The 21,550-nt window shown below is 50.5% G+C and overlaps 1 protein-coding gene across 1 annotated transcript; it reads left to right on the forward strand.

The window, feature by feature from the left end:
* The first annotated feature begins 958 nt into the window (after positions 1–958).
* HM13 (histocompatibility minor 13) lies at positions 959–21,264 on the forward strand. Its single transcript, XM_048497598.1, has 8 exons — positions 959–1,211; positions 6,189–6,287; positions 11,172–11,254; positions 13,680–13,768; positions 15,295–15,380; positions 15,476–15,601; positions 18,719–18,776; positions 20,694–21,264. The coding sequence occupies exons 1-8, from the start codon at positions 1,035–1,037 to the stop codon at positions 20,807–20,809; spliced, it is 834 nt and encodes a 277-aa protein (XP_048353555.1). The 5' UTR covers positions 959–1,034; the 3' UTR covers positions 20,810–21,264.
* The last annotated feature ends 286 nt before the right edge of the window (positions 21,265–21,550 follow it).

Below are 21,550 nucleotides of genomic sequence, written 5' to 3' on the forward strand. Positions count from 1 at the left end.
TCCATGGTTTTATATGCTGCCCTTCCCCTCACAGGCTCAGAGCAGCTTCCGACATAAGAACATAAGAACAAGCCAGCTGGATCAGACCAGAGTCCATCTAGTCCAGCTCTCTGCTACTCGCAGTGGCCCACCAGGTGCCTTTGGGAGCTCACATGCAGGAGGTGAAAGCAATGGCCTTCTGCTGCTGCTGCTCCTGAGCATCTGGTCTGTTAAGGCATTTGCAACCTCAGATCAAAGAGGATCAAGATTGGTAGCCATAAATCGACTTCTCCTCCATCAATCTGTCCAAGCCCCTTTGAAAGCTATCCAGGTTAGTGGCCATCACCACCTCCTGTGGCAGCATATTCCAAACACCAATCACACGTTGCGTGAAGAAGTGTTTCCTTTTATTAGTCCTCATTCTTCCCCCCAGCATTTTCAATGGATGCCCCCTGGTTCTAGTATTGCGAGAAAGAGAGAAAAATTTCTCTCTATCCACATTTTCTACCCCAGGCATCATTTTATAGGCTTCAATCCTATCCCCCCTCAGACGTCTCCTCTCCAAACTAAAGAGTCCCAAACGCTGCAGCCTCTCCTCATAAGGAAGGTGCTCCAGTCCCGCAATCATCCTCGTTGCCCTTCTCTGCATTTCATACAAAATGGCAGAATTGGTTAAAAAAAACCCATTTCAAACAACCTATAATAAGCCCCCTTCGTCCACTGACGGTGGCAGTTCATTAAAACACAATATGAGGCCCAGATGGGTTTATTGGCTCAAAGGCCGGGGCTCCCGCCACCCTCTGCGAGGCCACTGCTGGGCCGGCCCGAGAGGACTGGGCCGCATCTTTGCAGCATCCTTCGCTCAGATGCAGGCCGCGGGCGCCCCGTTGCCTGGCAACGGAGACCTGGCGCGGTACCCGAGGGGGCGGGGCGGAGCGAGCCACGCGTGCGCACGACGCACTTCCGGCTCTTAAGGGAACGTGTCCCTGGCGGCGAGCGAGGCTGCTTCCGCCGGGCCGGAAGTGCGGGCTGGGCTGGGCAGGGGACAGGCGGCGATGGAGCAGGCCGAGGCGCACAACGGCAGCTTGGCCGGGGAGGCTCCCGCGGCGGGGCCGGCCAGGCCCCCCGCCACCCCGGAGGGCATGGCCTTGGCCTACGGCAGCCTGGTGCTCATGGCCCTCCTGCCCATCTTCTTCGGGGCGCTGCGCTCCGTCTCCTGCGCCAAGGGGAAGGTGAGAGGGCGCTGGCGGAACTCCCCGCCACTGGAGGGAAGGGGGTTGAGGCTCGTCCGTGGCAGGAGGGGGGCTGTTGCATCTCTGCATGATCCCCCGTTCAGAGGCAGCCTTGATGCGGAGAGGGGGGCGTTGCTGCAATGTGGTTTCTCTTTCCTGCCTGCTCACAGGGAATGCCCTGTTTCGCTCCTGTCTTCTCCCCATCTGCTCTGATTCTGTACGCACAGGAAGGCTGTTGCATCTCCGGGTGATTCTCTGTGCAGAGGAATGAAATTCCTGTCTTTCGAAGGCCCTTTGTAGGGGCTGCCCCAACAGAGTGAGGCTGTTGCAGCTCTGCAGGATGCCCCATTCAGAGGCAACCTGGATTCAGAAAGGGGGGGCAGTGCAGAGATGGGGATCTCTTTTCTCCCTGCTTCACTTCTCTCTCCCCCCCCCGCCCCCAATCTGATCTAATTCTGTACGCACAGGAAGGTGGGCAGTGTTTACTGTTTCCCTTCTTCCCCTTCTTTGCTGGGTATCTTTTTGCGTGAAGTAGATGGGCTCTGGTGCTGAAGGGGTGGATTGCATAGGAAACAAGAACCAAGGAAGGCATGCTACCCTGGATATTCCCACAAGGTCATATGGCAGGGGGGACACGGACTCAAAATGCAATACATGTGGATTGCTGTCTGGGGTAACCAGCCCCTAAGTGCCTTTGGTATGCTGTCCACACATACAGCATGTTGGGTCCATTGCCCCACGGGCTGGCAATGGAATATCAAGACTTCTTCTGTTCGAGTTGCTTTCCATGTTATAGGCTCAAAGGCCGTGACATGCCATGGGTGGGGCGGCGTGGGAGTTGAGAGTATCTCTCCCTGCCCTTTGCTGCCACTTGGTTTCCCCCCTTGTTTCTACCTTCCCCAAGCACGATCAGGCAATGACGAGGGTTCCCCACAGCCCTTTGCAACGTGGTGGTATGTGCTGGATTCCATAAGTCTGTTACTTAAGGCCTTGATTTTCCTTCTGTGTTTATGGAAACTCTTACCGGTAAGTCCTTTTCTACACCTCTATGCTGTTAAATGGGACTTGCCCTCTCATTGCTGAGCCTGTGAGTTTTCACAGTTTCCATAACCCAAATATCAACAATGGAAACAATCTTGCAATACATGAACAACACAGACAGACAGGGAAGGGATCCCAAACTATGCACAAAAGATGAGTCTGTTTAAATAGTATCCCTTTGGTGAAATCCTTGCAATTCAAGTGTAAGCATCAAGCAGACCCCCAGTAATAAAATTCACTGAATTGAAATGAATGCTTGTTCTTCATCAAGACATTGGAAGATCCAAATAGTAAACTACTTGTTGCTCTGAAGAAGAAGAGGAGGAGGAGGAGTTTGGATTTATATCCCCCCTTTCTCTCCTGCAGGAGACTCAAAGGGGCTTACAATCTCCTTGTCCTTCCCCCCTCACAACAAACACCCTGTAAGTTGGTTTGGCTGTGAGAGCTCCGAGAAGCTGTGACTAGCCCAAGGTCACCCAGCTGGCGTGTGTGGGAATGTACAGGCTAATCTGAATTCCCCAGATAAGCCTCCACAGCTCAGGCGGCAGAGCTGGGAATCAAACCTGGTTCCTCCAGATTAGATACATGAGCTCTTAGCCTCCTTAGCCTCCTACGCCACTGCTGCTCCTGATGATAGAGGCCCGAGAATACTCCAGTTGCCAGATCTCACCTGGTCACCAGGTAAAGAGATAAACTGGCCATGCATAAGCATGAATGCATATCAAAAAATTGGAAGTACTCCAGTTGCCAGATGTTCAACTGACTCCACATCAGGAGATAAGCTGGCCACATGAAAAATCAAATCGATCAGCTTAACTTACTTGGGTTAGCACTTCTGATGAATTGCAAGGATTTCACCAAAGGGATATTATTTATACAGAGACTCATTACCTTTTGGGCATATTTTGGGATCCCTTCTCTGTCTGTCTGTGTTGTTCATGTATTGCAAGATTGTTTCCATTGTTGATATTTGGGTTATTGGATATAGTGCTTTTAATCATTTCTATTAAAGTGTATGGTTTTATTGCTGTTCTTTTGAGCCAGGCAGAGTAATTTTTCTTCTCCGATCCATACTGTTTCTGGCTTACTCTTTATATTTAGTTCTTTCAGTTTCCCCAGAGTGCCCCTGATTTTCTTTCTGTCCCTGTTTGATTTAAAGGAACAGGCCGTATTCTTTCGTGAAGATAGTTTAACTCCCATTCTTTTTTTTAAAGCAAGCCTTCATTGGCATAGACAGCAGTACAACAATAATAAAAACAGATTAAAAAACATATACAATACAGGATATACATGTTAGGACGAAGGAAATCTACTGGCATTTAGTAATTTCCAGGAGAAAGTCTGCCACTATCTTACAGAGAGAAGGATCAGGGTTGTCCAACAAGTAGTGTAATCTAATTAAATCGGGGAGATGGGATAAATGTAAAGGAGTGAGATTCTACCATACTTGGATCTGGATTTCCTTTGAATCTGGAGACAGTGAAGCCAGAGATTCAACTGAGCCATCAACTGGTGGGCCAGAGATTCAACTGAGCCATCGTTACATGGGCACAATCTTTTAGCCTTTTCTTGCTTATTAAATCTGCCATGTAACAAGGCAGAAGGCATAACATTAAACCTGGCGAGCATTATGGCTCTCCTTTGAACAGGGTTTATTAAGCAATACAGGTAGTGTGCCAAGTGGCCCCGTTCAAATGTTAACTCGCGTTCTAAGATCATCCGCTCTGCCAAAGGGGAAGGAGAGCAGAATGAGGCCAACCGACAGTGTTAACGGCTAAGAGGCCAAGACAGGATGCAAACTCCCCCCTCTGCCTTCTCGAATGCTGTGGCCAACTGAAGGCGTCGAGGCACACTTTCACAAGTGTTGAGTTTTGCATAAGCTGTGCTGGAGGAAATCGTTCGCAGGGCGACTGCCGCCCTTATTTTCAGTCCCATTGCCATAAGCAGCGGTTGGCAGCAAGCCCGAAGAAATACGGGGAAGATCGACAAGTGATGGGAGCCTGAGATGGCGGTGTCATAACTCAACCCTGACCCTTCCGTTTTTACTCTCTTCCTTTGACCTCTCCCGCCTTCTTCCAGCATTGAGGAGTATTTCCTGATTCGATTCCTGGAGGGGATTTTTCCCCCTCCTTCTACAGAGATAACATAAGAAGGAGCCTTGCTGGATCAGACCAGAGTCCATCTAGTCCAGCACTCTGCTACTTGCAGTAACCCACCAGATTCCTTTGAGAGCTCACATGCAGGATGTGAAAGCAATGGCCTTCTGCTCCTGCTCCTGAGCACCTGGACTGTTAAGGCATTTGCAATCTCAGATCAAAGAGGATCAAGATTGGTAGCCATACATCGACTTCTCCTCCATAAATCTGTCCAAGCCCCTTTGAAAGCTATCCAGGTGAGTGGCCATCACCACCTCCTGTGGCAGCATATTCCAAACACCAATCACACGTTGCATGAAGAAGTGTTTCCTTTTATTAATCCTAATTCTCCCCAGCATTTTCTAATTTTGGATGCCCCCCTGGTTCTAGGTGGAATGGGTGAGAAAGAGAGAAAGATGCTCTCTGTTCTCTCTTTAGCGAAGGTCTTTTCTTTAGCTGGCCGTGTGCCGTGGCATGTGGCAACGTGGTCTTCAAAACAGGGGACACACAGATCTGTGAGGCAGAGCTGAGCTCTCGAGAGATGCATCCTGATGGAAAAGCTAATCTATCGTTCTGAACCTGGTTAAGCATCTGAACAGAAAGTATGTGTCACTGGCGCATCTGAAGAAGAAGAAGAAGAAGAAGAAGAAGAAGCACAGAAGCAAAGAAGCACAGAAGAAGACAAGAAGAAAGCAAAGAAGACAGCAAAGCTACACAGAAGCAAAGCAAAGAAGAAGAAGAAGAAGTAAGGAAGAGATGAGGAGGAGGTAAGGAGGAGGGAGGAGGTAAGGTAAGGAGGAGGTAAGGCAGGAGGCCTTCGAGCCTGGCTTCATCCCCTTCTCTCCTGCAGGAGCTCTCAAAGGGCCATGATTAACTTCCCTGCCTGCCCGTTCCCCACAACAAACACCCTGTGAGGTAGGTGGGGCTGAGAGAGCTCCGAGAAGCTGTGACTAGCCCAAGGTCACCCAGCTGGCGTGTGTGGGAGTGCCCAGGCTAATCTGAATTCCCCAGATAAGCCTCCACAACTCAAGCGGCAGAGCTAGGAATCAAACCCGGTTCCTCCAGATCAGAGTGCACCTGCTCTTAGCCACTGCTCTTAGCCACTACACCACTGCTGCTCCTGGCTATGTCATTCTGGCTATGTCATTAACTGATGGAGAGGAGAGTCCAGGTGAACTGTAGTTGTGCAGGGCTGACTTTCCAGCTCTATAGCAGTGGTGGCGAACGTATGGCACGGGTGCCAGAGGTGGCACTCAGAGCTCTCTCTGTGGGCACGCACACGCACATCTAGGCTGGCCTGGGCCACTGGGCTGGATTATTAGCATTAAACCTAAGACCTAGTTTTGGGGAAGCAGTGTAGGTAACCCTGTGAAGCGCTGTTAAACCCCACTGATTTTCATGGGGAGAACTAAAGCGTGATCCTTTACCTGGGAGTAAGCTCGGTTGCTGGCAATGGGGCTTGCTTCTGAGTAAACCCTCCTAGGGTCGTGATTCACCTGGCTGGAAGAGTTGCATGGTTGCTTCAAAGCAAAGCCACCAACTGCCACCAAGCGTACTCCCGAGTAACGCGCGCCTCGGAGCCAACCGTTTTTTCTAAACTGAAACCTCAGTATTCAGGTTAAATTGCCGCAAAGGTTGGCACTTCTGGCGCATAAATGTGTGGGTTTTGGGTTGCAATTTGGGCACTCGGTCTCGAAAAGGTTCACCATCACTGCTCTATAGAGTCCCAGATTTGTTTTGCAGTCTTGTTTTCATCCAACTCAAAGGAAGCAAGCTAACATCTGGCCAATTTCTGCCCTAGAATTCCTCAGACATGCCAGAGACCATCACCAGCCGAGATGCGGCCCGCTTTCCTATTGTTGCCAGCTGCACCCTCCTGGGCCTCTATCTCTTCTTCAAGGTAAGTGCTCGGAGTTTATCTGCAAGGTTCTTTTTTTTTTCTTCAGGGAAAGATGTACTCTGCTGTCCTGACACTGACTCTAGTACTAACCCTAAAACTATTTTCCTAACCCAAACCCTTGCCCTAGTCTTAACCATAACCCTAGCCGTAACCCTGACACTAGCCCTCACCCTAGCCCTATCTGTAGCCCTAACTTTAACCCTAAAATTGACTCCAGCCCTGTGGTGGTGAACCTATGTGTATTCTCCAGGATGAGCCTCATAGATTTTAGCCCCCATCAGCCCCTGCCAGCACAAGCCACTTGGCACATGCTGGCAGGGGCTGATGTGGGAATTGTCAGTCCATGAACACCTCTGAGTGCCATAGGTTCGCCACCACTTGCGGCTCCAGCTCCTCATGCTCCTTAACCTTCTCTAACTTTTTGGAACCCAGTGCGGTGGGATCCAAAAATTTTAGTAACAGGTTCCCATGGTGGTGGGATTCAAACAGTGGCGTAGCGCCAGTGGGGCTGGGTGGGGCACAGTGGGGGCGTGGCAGGGCATTCCGGGGGTGGGGCATTAATAATTTCTCTGTTACTGTAAAAAACTCTTGCTTAAAGAAAGTTCCTAATTTCCAGCTGGTACCTTTCTGTCCATAATTTAAACTCATTCTAGCAAGTCCTATCAAGCTCTACTGCCAACAGAAAACAACTTACTTCTCCTCTAATTGGACTGGGTCTGTCAAATACTCTCTAATACTTTCAAATAATACTTTAATTCTTGTTTCTTAGAAATCAAAAAGAAGGATCCTTTCCTTAAAACCAGGAACTCTTGGACCATATTACTTCAAAACATGTTTTTAAAACAGCCCAACAGGGAGAATGGGATCCCTGCTTTCTACCTTCGCTAACCAGCCACATAGGAAACAACAGGACTTTATGATTTTTGGACCTTCACAAGCCTTTATTGGCATAAAATAACCATACAAAATCAGCATACAAAATTTGCCCATTATTGCTCACAATTATAGACACTGGTACTAATATACTAAATACTTAAAATATATACATGGTCCTTTCCTTGTAACTATAGGGACATTCCTTCCAGCTAAGTTAACTCACTTTAAACGCCATTCTGGATACCGGAGCAGAAGCTAGAAAAATTACTGGGTTGGCTATATGGGGTCACAATACATCGACCTTGGTTGGTCTTCATCTAGACTTACGCCTATTATTGTTAGCAGAACCTTTGCTACACTCTCCCACCCTGTGGGATCCATGTTGTTCAAAAGCATAGGTATCTTAAGAGCATCAGTTAGATTGTTATACAGAAATGGGATAAGTGCAGATTGTGACATTCTGATTTTTGCAAACCTTACACAATGAAAGAGGGTATGATCGAGTGTCTCCACCTGACCCATATTGCATGGACATAGCCTCCTCTGTTTATCAATTTGTTGATTTTTGGACCTAATGGAATTTCTAATGGAAAAGCAGACCCAATTAGTAACCCCCTCTCGGCACACACAAAGAATTAGTAACCCACTCTCGGGAACTGGTGAGAACCTGCTGGACCCCACCTCTGCTTTAACCCTAACCCTAGGCATAACCCTAAACCCCTTCCAATTCTCTGGCAGCATTTTTAACTCTTATTTAAGTGCCACTCCCCTCAAAAGCAGTATTATTCGCAATGGGAAACATAGCATTTTGATGAAATAGCATTTATATTGCTCTGGATGCCTGGTAGCGAGACTTGCCTTTCTGTAATGTTGCACCCGCCATTTTCTTTCCCATGGAAGGGACAGGAAAGAAAATGGCAGGCACAGCTTTACAAACTTGACAGGTTCCACCGCTAATCATCTGGGACAATATAAATGCTATTTTATCCAAGTGCTGTGTTTCCCAACTTCAGATAATGATGGTTTCAACGGAAGCGGCGCTTAAATAAGAGAAGAAGAGTTTGGATTTATATCCCCCTCTTTCTCTCCTGTAAGGAGACACGGAGGGGCTTACAATCTCCGTTCCCTCCCCCTCCGCACAACAGACACCCCGTGAGGTGGGTGGGGCTGAGAGAGCTCCAAAGAACTTTGACTACCCCAAGGTCACCCAGCTGGCATCTGTTGGAGTGCACAAGCTGATGTGGTTCACCAGATAAGCCTCCGCAGCTCAAGGGGCAGAGCGGGGAATCAAACCCGGTTCTCCAGATGAGCACACACCTGCTCTTAACCGCCACGCCACGCTGTTTAAAATGCTGCCGAGAATTCGACTCCTTTACAGCGTGGGTGCAAGCTGCTCCAACTTCCATTGGAGAAAGTGCAACCACACTTTCCGCTTGGTCTTGAAAAGGGAATAGGTGACAACAGAATACTTTGGCGGATGGCCCTGTAGGAATGTAATATGTAACACTGCTAAATATGCTGCCGAATGAGTGGTTCATGTTGCTTCACCGAGCACTTCCCTCTGTTGGTGCTGGCCCTTGAAGGAACACTTCCCTTTGCGCAGTGGAATGTGACCCTGTTGGTTCTACTGCATCTCTGAACAGCCTTCGATACCGTCGACCATCAGCCTCTCGGCATTGGTGCTAAGGGGCAGCGTATTTGAGTGGTTTGAGTTCTCTCTGGGGGAATTAGGCTCAGGGAATTGGGCTGGAGGATTCCTGCTTTGCACCATGGCCAGAGGTGGGATCCAGCAGGTTCTCACCAGTTCCCGAGAGTGGGTTACTAATTATTTGTGTTTGTGTGTGGGGGGGTGGGGGGAATGGAAAAGAGATTGAAAGCCCCGTTGAGTCTCCTTACAGTAGAGAAAGGGGGGATGCAAATCCAACTTTTCTTCTTCTATTTGCATGAGCCATTCAATCCTTACGTTGATGATCAAGTATCGGAAATTAATAGTCCCCCGATATCGTCAAATGAACAGATGGTGTATGTTTGCTTTTCGGTTTTAATGTGCCCGTTGCCCGGGGCGGACTTTAACTGGCTGTCGCAAAGCCGTTTCCTGGAGGTTGTTTGTTCGCCCTGCCGAATTTGCATCCCAGATTTGCAGATAAGCTCAGCTAGGGCGGCTGGAGTCGAGAGAGGTCAGGGCAGCTGCAGAAATGAGCAGGGGCACGTAAAGAAATGCTCGCGGGACCGAGGAAGAGTCCCTTCTTTGCCGTGCTAGAAGGCATTGATCATAATGGCCACATAGCAAGTGTCGAGCAAATTGATTTTCTGCCAACCCAAAGTTAACATCTGCCGTTAAGGCTCCGTTACCCTGGCATGTGAGCCTTAACAAGGCATGCCAAACCGGTTTTGTGGGGACACAGGGCTGTTTCTGTGTTCAAGGGCCAAAGGCAAGACACTGGCACTTAGCTTCCTTTTTGTGCGCGTGGCCACATAACCAGTGGTGGGATCCAAAAATTTTAGTGACAGGTTCCCATGGTGGTGGGATTCAAACTGTGGCGTAGCGCCAATGGGGCTGGGCGGGGCACAGCGGGGGCGTAGCAGGGCATTCCGGGGGCAGGGCATTCCGGGGGCGGGGCTGTGGCAAGGACGCAGCCGCTGCGCCGGTCCTTGGGCGGGAAACGAATGCACGCAGGCGCAGGCTGCCACGCACGCCGGTGCACCTCCTGCTAGACTGCTTCAAGTTCTACGCACTACTGCTGAGAGGAGGGGCGTAACTAAGGCCAAAATCACGTGGCAAAATCCCCTATTAGTCACCCCCTCTCGGCACACACAAATAATGAGTAACCTACTCTCGGGAACCTGTGAGAACCTGCTGGATCCCACCTCTGCACATAACCCTCTCATATCTGCATCCCTCCATTTCTTTCTTCCATCCTTCGGGTCTTGTGGAACTTCTGTCAGCTCCTCTGCCCAGATCAAATTTCTAGTCTGTCAGTATTGTCTGCTTAGACCAGGGGTCTGCCACCTGCGGCTCTCCAGATCGGGGGCTGATGGGAATTGTAGTCTGTGAACATCTGGAGAGCCGCAGGTGGCAGACCCCGGCTTTGACTGGCAGCGGCTCTCAAGTGTTGCAGGAGGAGGTCTTTTGCATCGTCTGATCCTTACTGGAGATGCCAGGGGTTGAACCTGTGAAGTTCTGCAAGCCAAAGAGATGTTCCACCATGGAGGCGTGGCCAAGTGTTCCATGTCAGCCCATGGATAAGCTGGGATCGGAACCTAGATTTTGGCCCTGACCTGGGTTTTGTTCTGTTCGGTGTCAAACTGGTGGAATGAAATAATTCTCCTGACTGGGTGGAGCAGCAGTGGCGTAGGAGGTTAAGAGCTTGTGCATCTAATCTGGAGGAACCGGGTTTGATTCCCAGCTCTGCCACCTGAGCTGTGGAGGCTGATCTGGGGAATTCAGATTAGCCTGTGCACTCCCACACACGCCAGCTGGGTGACCTTGGGCTAGTCCGGGTTCTCAGAGCTCTCTCAGCCCCACCCACCTCACAGGGTGTTTGTTGTGAGGGGGGAAGGGCAAGGAGATTGTCAGCCCCTTTGAGTCTCCCGCAGGAGAGAAAGGGGGGATATAAATCCAAACTCTTCTTCTTCTTCTTGCAAAAGGTGTGGAGAGGAGTTGGGTCCCCTCCGGTGACTCCATCTCTTCCTGCTTGGAATAGAAGAGAGAGAAGCTTTCTGAAATGTATCCCTCGGCTGGGGCAAGCGGGTAGCCGCCGCCGCCGCCAATCGCGCTGCCAGGCTGGGCTATCGCTGTCCTGAGCAGCAACGCAAAGGCCCCTTCCGCACACGCAAAATAATGCGTCTTCAAACCACTTTCACAACTGTTTGCAAGTGGATTTTGCTATTCCGCACAGCTTCAAAGAGCACCGAAAGCAGTTTGAAAGTGCGTTATTCTGCAAGTGCGGAACGACCCATAGTTACGAACTAGGATCTTTAACCCATCGTGGTTTTCTTGCCTTCTAGATATTCTCTCAAGAATACATCAACCTACTGCTGTCCATGTACTTCTTCGTCCTTGGAATCTTGGCTCTTTCTCACACCATCAGGTAAGAGGCAACAAACGAGAATTCTGTTGGTTATCAGTTCCTAGCCCCTGTTTTCTGGTAAGGGATTTTAACATAGCAGCAATTTTTTTTGCACCAAAGCTTATGAGCCAAAGACGATTTGAGTACAGATTTGGAAGTCACCCAACGTTGTGGTCGGTCTCTTCTCCACGTTATCGTTTTTAAGAGCCCGACCACTCTCCCAGAATATGTGCACGCACGCATCTCCCCCCCCCCCCTTTCCTAGCAGGGGAAATCTTGATTGTGGTGATCAGCTTCATGAGTTTTATTTTCTTCATCTAAAACAAGCTTGCTCCCTCCCCAACGTGGCATCCCTTTAGATATCTAAACATGGCTATCATGTCACCTCTTCACCTTCTCTTCACCAAACTCTTTAGTTTGGAGAGGAGACGTCTGAGGGGGGATATGATGGAAGTCTCTAAAACTATGCCTGGGGTAGAAAATGTTGACAGAGAGAAATTGTTCTCTTTCTCACAATACTAGTACCAGGGGGCATCCATTGAAAATGCTGGGGGGAAGAATTAGGACTAATAAAAGGAAACACTTCTTCATGCAACGTGTGATTGGTGTTTGGAATATGCTGCCACAGGAGGTGGTGATGGCCCCTAACCTGGATAGCTTTAAAAGGGGCTTGGACAGATTTATGGAGGAGAAGTCGATCTATGGCTACCAATCTTGATCCTCTTTGATCTGAGATTGCAAATGCCTCAGCAGTCCAGGTGCTCGGGAGCAAAAGCCATGGCCATTGCTTTCACCTCCTGCACGTGAGCTCCCAAAGGCACCTGGTGGGCCACTGCGAGGAGCAGAGAGCTGGACTAGATGGACTCTGGTTTGATCCAGCTGGCTTGTTCTTATGTTCTTATGATGCATCTCACAAAGGGAGCACTGACTGACAAAAGCCTGCATCCCCCCAATTTGCTGGGCTATAAGGTGTCGTTGGGCTCAAGAAGATAGAACGTGGGTCCCTTGCACATTTGCCTGGCCGAGAGCTGCTTTCCAGCGCGGCGTAGTGGTTAAGAGCAGGTGGAATCTAATCTGGAGAACTGGGTTTGATTCCCCGCTCTGCCCCTTGAGCTGGAGAGGCTTATCTGGGGAACCAGATTAGCTTATGCACTCCAGCACATGCCAGGTGGGTGACCTTGGGCTACTCACAGTTCTTCGGAGCTCTCTCAGTCCCACCCACCTCACAAGGTGTCTGTTGCCGGGAGACAAAGGGGAAAGGAGCTTGTAAGAAGAAGAAGAGGAGTTTGGATTTATATCCCCCCTTTCTCTCCTGCAGGAGACTCAAAGGGGCTGACAATCTCCTTGCCCTCCCCCCCCCCACAACAAACACCCTGTGAGGTAGGTGGGGCTGAGAGAGCTCCGAGAAGCTGTGACTAGCCCAAGGTCACCCAGCTGGCAATTGTGGGAGTGTACAGGCTAATCTGAATTCCCCAGAGAAGCCTCCACAGCTCAGGTGGCAGAGCTGGGAATCAAACCCGGTTCCTCCAGATTAGATACACGAGCTCTTAACCTCCTAAGCCACCTTGAGTCTCCTTACAGGAGAGAAAAGTGGGTTATAAATCCAAACTCTTCTTCTGCTGCTGCTTGTCCGGCCTTTAGAGCAAACTGCCAAGTTTGGGCGGATTGTTGCCAGCCCCCCGAGGTCTGTTAGTCATTTTTTTTTTTTGGGGGGGGGGGGGAGCCCACTTGAAGCAGCTCATCCATTCCTCCGCTTTCCGCACTGGCTCACCTTGTCCCACGATTTGCATCTTCCTGTGGAGTTGCCATATCAGTGGGGGATGCCCATCAGTGGGGGATACCCATAACTCAAGGACTACCAGGAGAGGAGACGTCTGAGGGGGGATATGATTGAAGTCTATAAAATTATGCCTGGGGTAGAAAATGTTGACAGAGTGAAATTTTTCTCTCTTTCTCACAATACTAGAACCAGGGGGCATTCATTGAAAATGCTGGGGGGAAGAATTAGGACTAATAAAAGGAAACACTTCTTCACGCAATGTGTGATTGGTGTTTGGAATATGCTGCCACAGGAGCTGGTGATGGCCACTAACCTGGATAGCTTTAAAAGGGGCTTGGACAGATTTATGGAGGAGAAGTCGATCTATGGCTACCAATCTTGATCCTCCTTGATCTGAGATTGCAAATGCCTTAACAGACCAGGTGATCGGGAGCAACAGCCACAGAAGGCCATTGCTTTCTCATCCTGCACGTGAGCTCCCAAAGGCACCTGGTGGGCCACTGCGAGTAGCAGAGTGCTGGAATAGATGGACTCTGGTCTGATCCAGCTGGCTTGTTCTTATTTTCTTATGTTCTTACGTGGCGGAGGATCCGTCCGGCAGAGTTTCTGTCCCCTTACGGGATGCTGCTTCTGAAGTAATGTTGTCTCTTGGTTCTCCTTTTCCAGCCCCATGATGAACAGGTTCTTCCCAGCCAACTTCCCCAACAAACAGTACCAGCTTCTCTTCACTCAGGGCGCCGGGGAGGCCAGGGACGGTAAGCTTGCCTTTCCGCTTTCTTGACTGAACGTCTGGCACCTTTCTCGCATCCCTCCCCCCCCCCCCCAAACTCCAGCATTCTGTCTTGCTGTTCTCCATCAACCTGAAGGCCTTGGTAGTCCCTGGTTGAGGGAGTCGATTGTTCCCAGGCTTCCAAGAGCAGCAGTGGTGTAGTGGTCAAAAGCAGGTGCACTCTAATCTGGAGAATCGGGCTTGATTCCCCGCTCTGCCGCTTGAGCTGCGGAGGCTTACCTGGGGAACCAGATTAGCCTGCGCACTCCAACACATCCCTTCAAATACCTAAACATGGCTATCGCCTCTTGACCTGTTTCAATAAGCCTTTATTGGCATACAGAACATACAATATAAATGCAGTTAAAATGACAAGATAAAACTTCACACCTGATCATCAGTTCAGTTCGCAAACCTCAGCCAGAAACTTTGCCACTGCGAGACAACAGTCAAGATCATTACAGTTTAAGAGCATATTTACTTTATCAAGCTCTGTCGGGGTTTTCATAGAGTCAATGATTTGTAATAATAAGCTGGATCTTGGATTCCGGTAAAGTGGGCAGTGGAGGAGAATGTGCGCAATGGAATCCAGCTGCTCTGGACTGCAGGGGCAAAGCCTCGTATCGTTTGGTAGACCCTTGAGTCTTCCTCTAAGCTAATAAAACCTGTTCCCCGATCTCTCTGGGAATACCTGTGGATAGATTAATTGTAGCCCGGTACCTTTATCTCCTGGTTGAGGCCCAGTGGCGTAGAGCAATCACCTTAGCTAGGTGTAATGCCCTGCCTTCCTCCTTTAGCCTTGGACGCCACCTTGGAATCCCACATAAAGAAAGGAAATGCCCGTGTGGCATGGGTTCTGTGGAAACAGTATCTCTTATGCTGTTGGATTGTCCTTTGTATGAGATAGGTAGGAAGAAGCACATAATCCCCTTCCTGCATGGACGTGAAGGCATTACAGATAAACAGAAGGTTATATATCTTTTAAACAGCCACAACTACGAGCTGTTGGAAGCGGTGGCTAAATTTTTAAATGGTGTTATTTTAACTCGTCAGAAGTTGTAAAGGCTGTTATTATCTTGCAATGTTAATGTTAAACTACTTATATGCCATTAAAGGTATTCAAAATCGAATCGAGTCTTCCTCTATGGAGCGGGGATGGCATAATGTTAAATCTAGCCAGCATGTAGGCTCTCCTATATATAGGGCTGGTAAGCGCTGCAATATAGTAGGCTGGGTTTCCCTGCACAAATGGAATTGCCACGTTCATTGGCGAGCAGGATTTGTTGGCCAAGCTCTGCCTCTTGACCTTCTCTTCAGCCGACTAAACATCCCCAGCTCCCTAAGTCTCTCCTCGTAGGGCACGGACTCCGGACCTTTGATTATTTTGGTTTGCCCTCCCCTGGAACCGTTCCAGCTTGTCAGTATCCCTGCCGCGAAGCCGTCTCCTCCGTGCTCTTTCGTCACGTAAGGAAGCTGGCACGGGTGGCATTGACACGGCGGGTCTCGTTGCAGAGATCGTGAATTACGAATTCGACACCAAGGACCTGGTTTGCCTGGCCATGAGCAGTGTCGTCGGCGTCTGGTACCTGCTGAGGAAGGTAGGATGGAAACGCGCCCCAGAGCTGGGTAGCCGGTTTGCTTCCGACCTCCTGGGTCCGGCCGGGCTGACCTCCGTTGCCTTCACTCTCCACAGCACTGGATCGCCAACAACCTCTTTGGGCTAGCCTTCTCTCTCAACGGCGTGGAGCTGCTCCACCTGAACAATGTCAGCACCGGCTGCATTCTGCTCGGCGGCCTCTTCGTCTACGACGTCTTTTGGGTAAGGGGGTCGGGATCCCTAGTGGCCCCGGGGCTTCCTCTCTAACTTGGGTCCTAGGCCTTTGTGTTGTCTGGGCGGAGGGGGGCTGTTGCTTCCTTAGATTCTTGGGGAGGCTTCCTGGTGGTGCGAGGGGGAAGCAAAGAAGCTTTGGTGTACACAGCGTGGCTTCGCGGTTAAGAGCTGGTGGATTCTAATCTGGAGAACCGGGTTTGATTCCCCACTCCTCCACCTGAGTGGCAGAGGCTTATCTGGTGAACCAGATGTGTTTCCGCACTCCTACATTCCTGCTGGGTGACCTTGGGCCAGTCACAACTCTCTCAGAACTCTCTCAGCCCCACCTACCTCACAAAGTGTCTGTTGTGGGAAGAGGAAGGGAAACGAGTTTGTAAGACACCTGGAGTCTCCTTACAGGAAAGAAAGGTGGGGTATAAATCCAGACTCTTCTTCTTCTACCTTTTTGTGAGTACCGGTATGGTGTAGCTTGTGAAGAAGAAGAGGAAGAGGAGGAAGAGTTTGGATTTATATCCCCCCTTTCTCTCCTGTGGGAGACTCAAAGGGGCTTACAATCTCCTTGCCCTTCCCCCCTCACAACAAACACCCTGTGAGGTGCGTGGGGCTGAGAGAGCTCCGAAGAACTGTGACTAACCCAAGGTCACCCAGCTGGCGTGTGTGGGAGTGTTCAGGCTAATCTGAATTCCCCAGATCAGCCTCCACAGCTCAGGCGGCAGAGCGGGGAATCAAACCCGGTTCCTCCAGATTAGAGACACGAGCTCTTCACCTCCTACGCCACTGCTGCCAAGTGTCAAACTTAGAACTGGGAGACCCGGGTTCAAATCTAATTGTCAAAATCAAATTAAATGTAATGAGTACAATCTTAGACCAGCAGTATAATACATTCAGAAAAGAACGCACACCCACTGCATACAGTTGCAACGTTCGTTAAGCTAAGTACAAAGTTTACAAAGCACAAAGCCAAGTGCAATAATTTTTTTTTACCCTTTCTAATGAGACGTGTGGCCCACTTGTTTACCTTGAGACGGCCTTTTTTACATGCAAATGAACAGAATGTTGCTGCAGGTTGGGAGATATCAGGGTCTTTATCCTCCACTGTCAAAATGTATGAAAGGGAGTGGTGGTGGTGGTGGGGGGGGGGAAGGGGTAACTCAGCCTGACAAGCCAGCTGGACACCAACAAGGTTAGTGTCACGAAATCAAGCCTGGGAGAGCCAAACCCCTACATCACAGCTAGGAACCAAGAATAAAATAAAACAAAGGATATCATCAACATTTATTGCTCAGTATTAGATTTCAGGTGAACTGCATGTCCTCCAGATACAGGGATCATAGTCTCCATCATCCCCTGCTAGCATCGTGCTGGCAGGGGATGATGGGAACTGTGGACCATAACAACTGGAGGACCGCAAGTTTGACACCTGGGGTATAGACTATCCTTAAGTTAAAAGCACTCTATAACCAGTAAAAACAACGGGAAAAAAACCCCCAAGAAATTTATTGGGAGCTTTAATGTGTCCTAGATTCATCTGTGACCTTCCTGGCTGGAATTAGAATTTTTGGGCCACGTTGTTAGTCTTGTATGTGTGTGCGACAGTGTGCTATGTGTAATCTGTATTATTGTGTAATCTGTGTGTAAGCTGTATTATTAGAACCAGGGGGCATCCATTGGAAATGCTGGGTGGAAGAATTAGGACTAATCAAAGGAAACACTTCTTCACGCAACGTGTGATTGGTGTTTGGAATATGCTGCCACAGGAGGGGGTGATGGCCACTCACCTGGATAGCTTTAAAAAGGGCTTGGACAGATGTATGGAGGAGAAGTCGATCTCTGGCTACCAATCTTGATCCTCCTTGATCTCAGATTGCAAATGCCTTAGCAGACCAGGTGCTCAGGAGCAGCAGCAGCAGCAGAAGGCCCTTGCTTTCACCTCCTGCAGGTGAGCTCCCAAAGGCACCTGGTGGGCCACTGCGAGTAGCAGAGAGCTGGACTAGATGGACTCTGGTCTGATCCAGCAGGCTGGTTCTTATGTTCTTATTTTTTTCCTGCCCTATGGAAGTTCACTGGGTGACCTTTAGCCAATGGCTTGTTCTCTAATGCCTGGCTATCGGGAGGGTAAAATGAGGAAGGGAAAACCGGATAGACCACAATCGCAAATGTGAGATGGGGGACAAAGCGTCCCAGGTGATTTCCTTCCCCGTGTGTGCTTTCTCCAGCCGCACCGCCAGTTCTTCTGTTCTCTTCCTCGCCCTGCTTCAATCCAGTAATTCTCCCTGACCTTTTACGTTAATGGGAACAAGGAAGAAGACACCGTACAACTTTATCTCTCTGTCGGCAGAGTCTTGTTCACAGCCTGAAGGAAATGTAGGGTAGCCACAGGCACGAGTGGTTGCACAAGGGAATTAGATGAATGGAGGAGAGGTCCTTCTGTGGCTGCCACACAGGGTGACTAAAGGGAACTCCCCCATTCAGAAGTAGTGAAGTTTTGGATTCCAGGCCTGGCAGGCAGCTTTGGGGAAAGGCCTGGCCTCTGGGCCCTGCTGTTGGACTTCTAGAGGACCTGGCTGGCCACTGTGTGGGACACGATGCTGGACTAGATGGACCCCCCCGGTCCGATCCAGCAGGGCTTTTCTTACGTTCCTACCTGGTGAAGGCCTCTGCCTCTCCGCCCTGTGGTTGACCCTCCAGAGGAACATTTGAAGCGCCAGAGTTGGACACCCCTGAGCTAGGGTCAGGGGCTGATGGGAATTGTAGTCCATGAACATCTGAAACCCCAGAGTTGGACACCCCTGAGCCAGGGTCAGGATGCCTGTAAGCTGTTGAATGGCATTGAAGAGGGCAGACACAGATGGGCAACTTTGTGCAGAGCGGACAGGCAGGGGAGTGACTCGGGGATGGCACTGGATATTAATCGAGTCGGTCGCTTCCAGTCTGTGGCGTTTTTCTTCCAACGCCTCCAAAGTCTTGTTGCCTGCCGTTGTAGTAAATTTATGCATTTGATCAGAGGAATGACAAGAGTTGAAGGGGTGGGGAGGGCAACCTGTTTGTCTCTGAACGAGGGCTTCGTCTCCTTCTGTCGGCTAACGCTGCTCTTGACTTCCGCAGGTCTTCGGCACAAACGTGATGGTGACTGTTGCCAAGTCATTCGAGGCGCCCATAAAACGTGAGTGAGGCGGCTCTGGCTTTGAGACGCAGCTGCGTAAGAAGGGTCACAGATCTGGGAATCTGTTTCCGTGGCACAGGAGAGGGAAAGCTTTCTGCTTTGAGGCCACGCTGTGCACCTGGTGCACCTGCCTAGAAGAGTGGTGGAGTCTCCTTCTTTGGAGGTTTTTAAAGAGTGGCTGGATGACCGTCTGTTGGGAGTGCTTTGATTGTGTGTTCCTGCCTGGCAGGGGGTTGGACTGGATGGCCCTTGGGGGTCTCTTCCAACTCTATGATTCCTGAGTGCTCATGTTGACCAACATATTTTCTTGCCATAGAAGAAGAAGGAGGAGTTGGATTTATATCCCCCCTTTCTCTCCTGCAGGAGACTCAAAGGGGCTGACAATCTCCTTGCCCTTCCCCGCTCACAACAAACACCCTGTGAGGTGGGTGGGGCTGAGAGAGCTCCGAGAAGCTGTGACTAGCCCAAGGTCACCCAGCTGGCGTGTGTGGGAGCGTACAGGCTAATCTGAATTCCCCAGAGAAGCCTCCACAGCTCAGGTGGCAGAGCGGGGAATCAAACCCGGTTCCTCCAGATCAGAGTGCACCTGCTCTTCTCCTACGCCACTGCTGCTCCGTACTGTGTGAGCCTCGAAGGGCCGGACAGAGAAGCGCAGAACAGACGCAGGACATGAGGGTCTCAAGCACCGACTTTAAACAGGACAGTGCAAGACAAAGATCACAGTGCCCGGTTCCTCCCAGTTGCCTGCTGCAATGTGTTTTACATGGAGCTACCACTGAGGAGTCCCTGCATGTTTCGGCTGCAGTCAAAGTAAAAACCAGGGGCCCCTTCAGCCAGATGGACACCACTGTTTTTCCGGGCCCAGTTCAAAGTATTTGTTGTTGCTTTTAAAGCCCGTAACAAACTGGGTCTAGAAGATATTAGTAGCTTGGTTTAAAACAGCCTTTTTTAAAAGGAGACTCCAACACTCTCCGAGGCAGTGAATCCCACTGTCGAACAGCCCTGACGGTCAGGAAGTTCTTCCTGATGTTTAGGTGGAATCTCTTTTCCTGCACCTTGAACCCATGACTCCTTGTCCTGGTCTCTGAGGCAGCAGAAAACAAGCTTGCTCCCAGTGCTGTGCGGGGTCTTTCCTTTATTTATTTATTTAATTTATTTACAGTAGCTATGGCACTCTCCTCCTCCGGAGGGCTCCAGGGCGGTGAACCAAGAGATTACAAATAGAAAGTTAACAATAAAAATCAAGACTAAAATCAGTCTTTAATCTTACCTGGTTCTGGCTCTGTATGTACAAACCCCATCCCATTAAAACGTGAAAGTGACACCAAACAGCAACAGATGGCATAACGCTTCAAGCAATCAAGTCCCCTAAAAAAGAGAGAGGGAGGGGGGACGGCAGGATCCACTGATGTTATAAAAGGGGGGGGGCATCAGCGGCCAGCCTCCCCAAAGGCCCGGCGGAACAGCTCAGTCTTACAGGCCCTGTGGAACTCATTGAGATCCCGCAGGGCCCTGACAGCTGGAAGGAGAGCTGCCTCTACTGGTGCCGGGGCCAGGGCTGCAGTGGCCCTGGGCCCGAAGTATTTCACACGCCATTGATGCTTGTGGATCACCAGTAAGTTGGCCTCTGCCGAACGCAGAGACCGATTCGGAACATAAAGGTCAGCCATTGCTCATTTGTGGTGGATAATGTCGAACTAGGGGGGTTGGGATTAGAAAAAACACGCTTGTATTTTTAATAACCTATGGTGTCTGATTTGTTACCCCCAGTCATAGGTGCTGTGAGCAAGAGGGGGGGATAAATATGTGTTAAATTCCATGTAACCTTTTGCATTTCAAGTGAACAGGAGATTTGTCTTTAATGGCACCACCCACCCATCCACCCTTTCCTCCTTTTGCCTTCCCCTCCCCCCGCAGTGGTTTTCCCCCAAGATCTGCTGGAGAAAGGCCTGGAGGCCGACAACTTTGCCATGCTGGGCCTGGGAGATATCGTCATTCCAGGTGAGAGAGATACACACCTGCGCGAATCCTAATCTGGCACGCAAAGCCTGCCCCTGCCCAGAGTGTCTGTGGGGAGGCGCAATATGCATGTCTGCCACAAGAGGGAACCATAACCCAACAGATCTAGGAACAGAAGAATTAAGTTCTCCCTCTATGCTTAGTCTGTCTGTCTGTCTGTCTGTCTGTCTATCTATTTTTTTATTTATACCCTGCCTTCACCCCCCACCCCCCATGGGGACCCCACGTGGTTTACGTCATTCTTTCCTCCATTTTGTCTTCACGACAACCCTGCCAAGTTAGCTACAGTTTGGTAGCGCTGTAGGTCTGCTGTAGAAGAGCTAGATTTGAGTGCAGTAGCGCCTTAGAGACCAGCATGATTTTCTAGGGTACCAGCCTGTGAGTTCACCCTCAAAAGCTCACATCCTAGGAACCTTGTTGGTCTTCCAGATGTCACTAGACTCCGATAGAGCCTCCAGAAGTAAGTCATGCTCAACACCCAGCAAGCTTCTGCGGGGGGGGGGGGGGGGGGGGGGGGGGGTGGGGGGGGTGGGGGGGGGGGGGGGGGGGGGGTTGGGGGGGGGGGTGGGGGGGGGGAGGGGGGGAGGGGGGGAGGGGGGGTGGGGGGGTGGGGGGGTGGAGGGGGGGGTGGGTGGGGGGGGGGGGGGGTGGGGGGGGGGGGGGGTGGGTGGGGGGGGGGGTGGGGGGGGGGGGGGGTGGGGGGGGGGGGGGGTGGGGGGGGGGGGGGGTGGGGGGGGGGGGGGGTGGGGGGGGGG

Source organism: Sphaerodactylus townsendi, linkage group LG05, assembly GCF_021028975.2.
Source record: "Sphaerodactylus townsendi isolate TG3544 linkage group LG05, MPM_Stown_v2.3, whole genome shotgun sequence".
Taxonomy (NCBI): Eukaryota; Metazoa; Chordata; class Lepidosauria; order Squamata; family Sphaerodactylidae; genus Sphaerodactylus; species Sphaerodactylus townsendi.

Excerpts from the sequence above, each read along its gene's own strand:
- HM13 (XM_048497598.1), top strand. The coding sequence starts at position 1,035 with ATGGAGCAGGCCGAGGCGCACAACGGCAGCTTGGCCGGGGAGGCTCCC. Across the intron at positions 15,381-15,475 it reads TCTGGTACCTGCTGAGGAAG|CACTGGATCGCCAACAACCT; the intron begins GTAGGATGGAAA and ends CACTCTCCACAG. Across the intron at positions 18,777-20,693 it reads ATTCGAGGCGCCCATAAAAC|TGGTTTTCCCCCAAGATCTG; the intron begins GTGAGTGAGGCG and ends CTCCCCCCGCAG.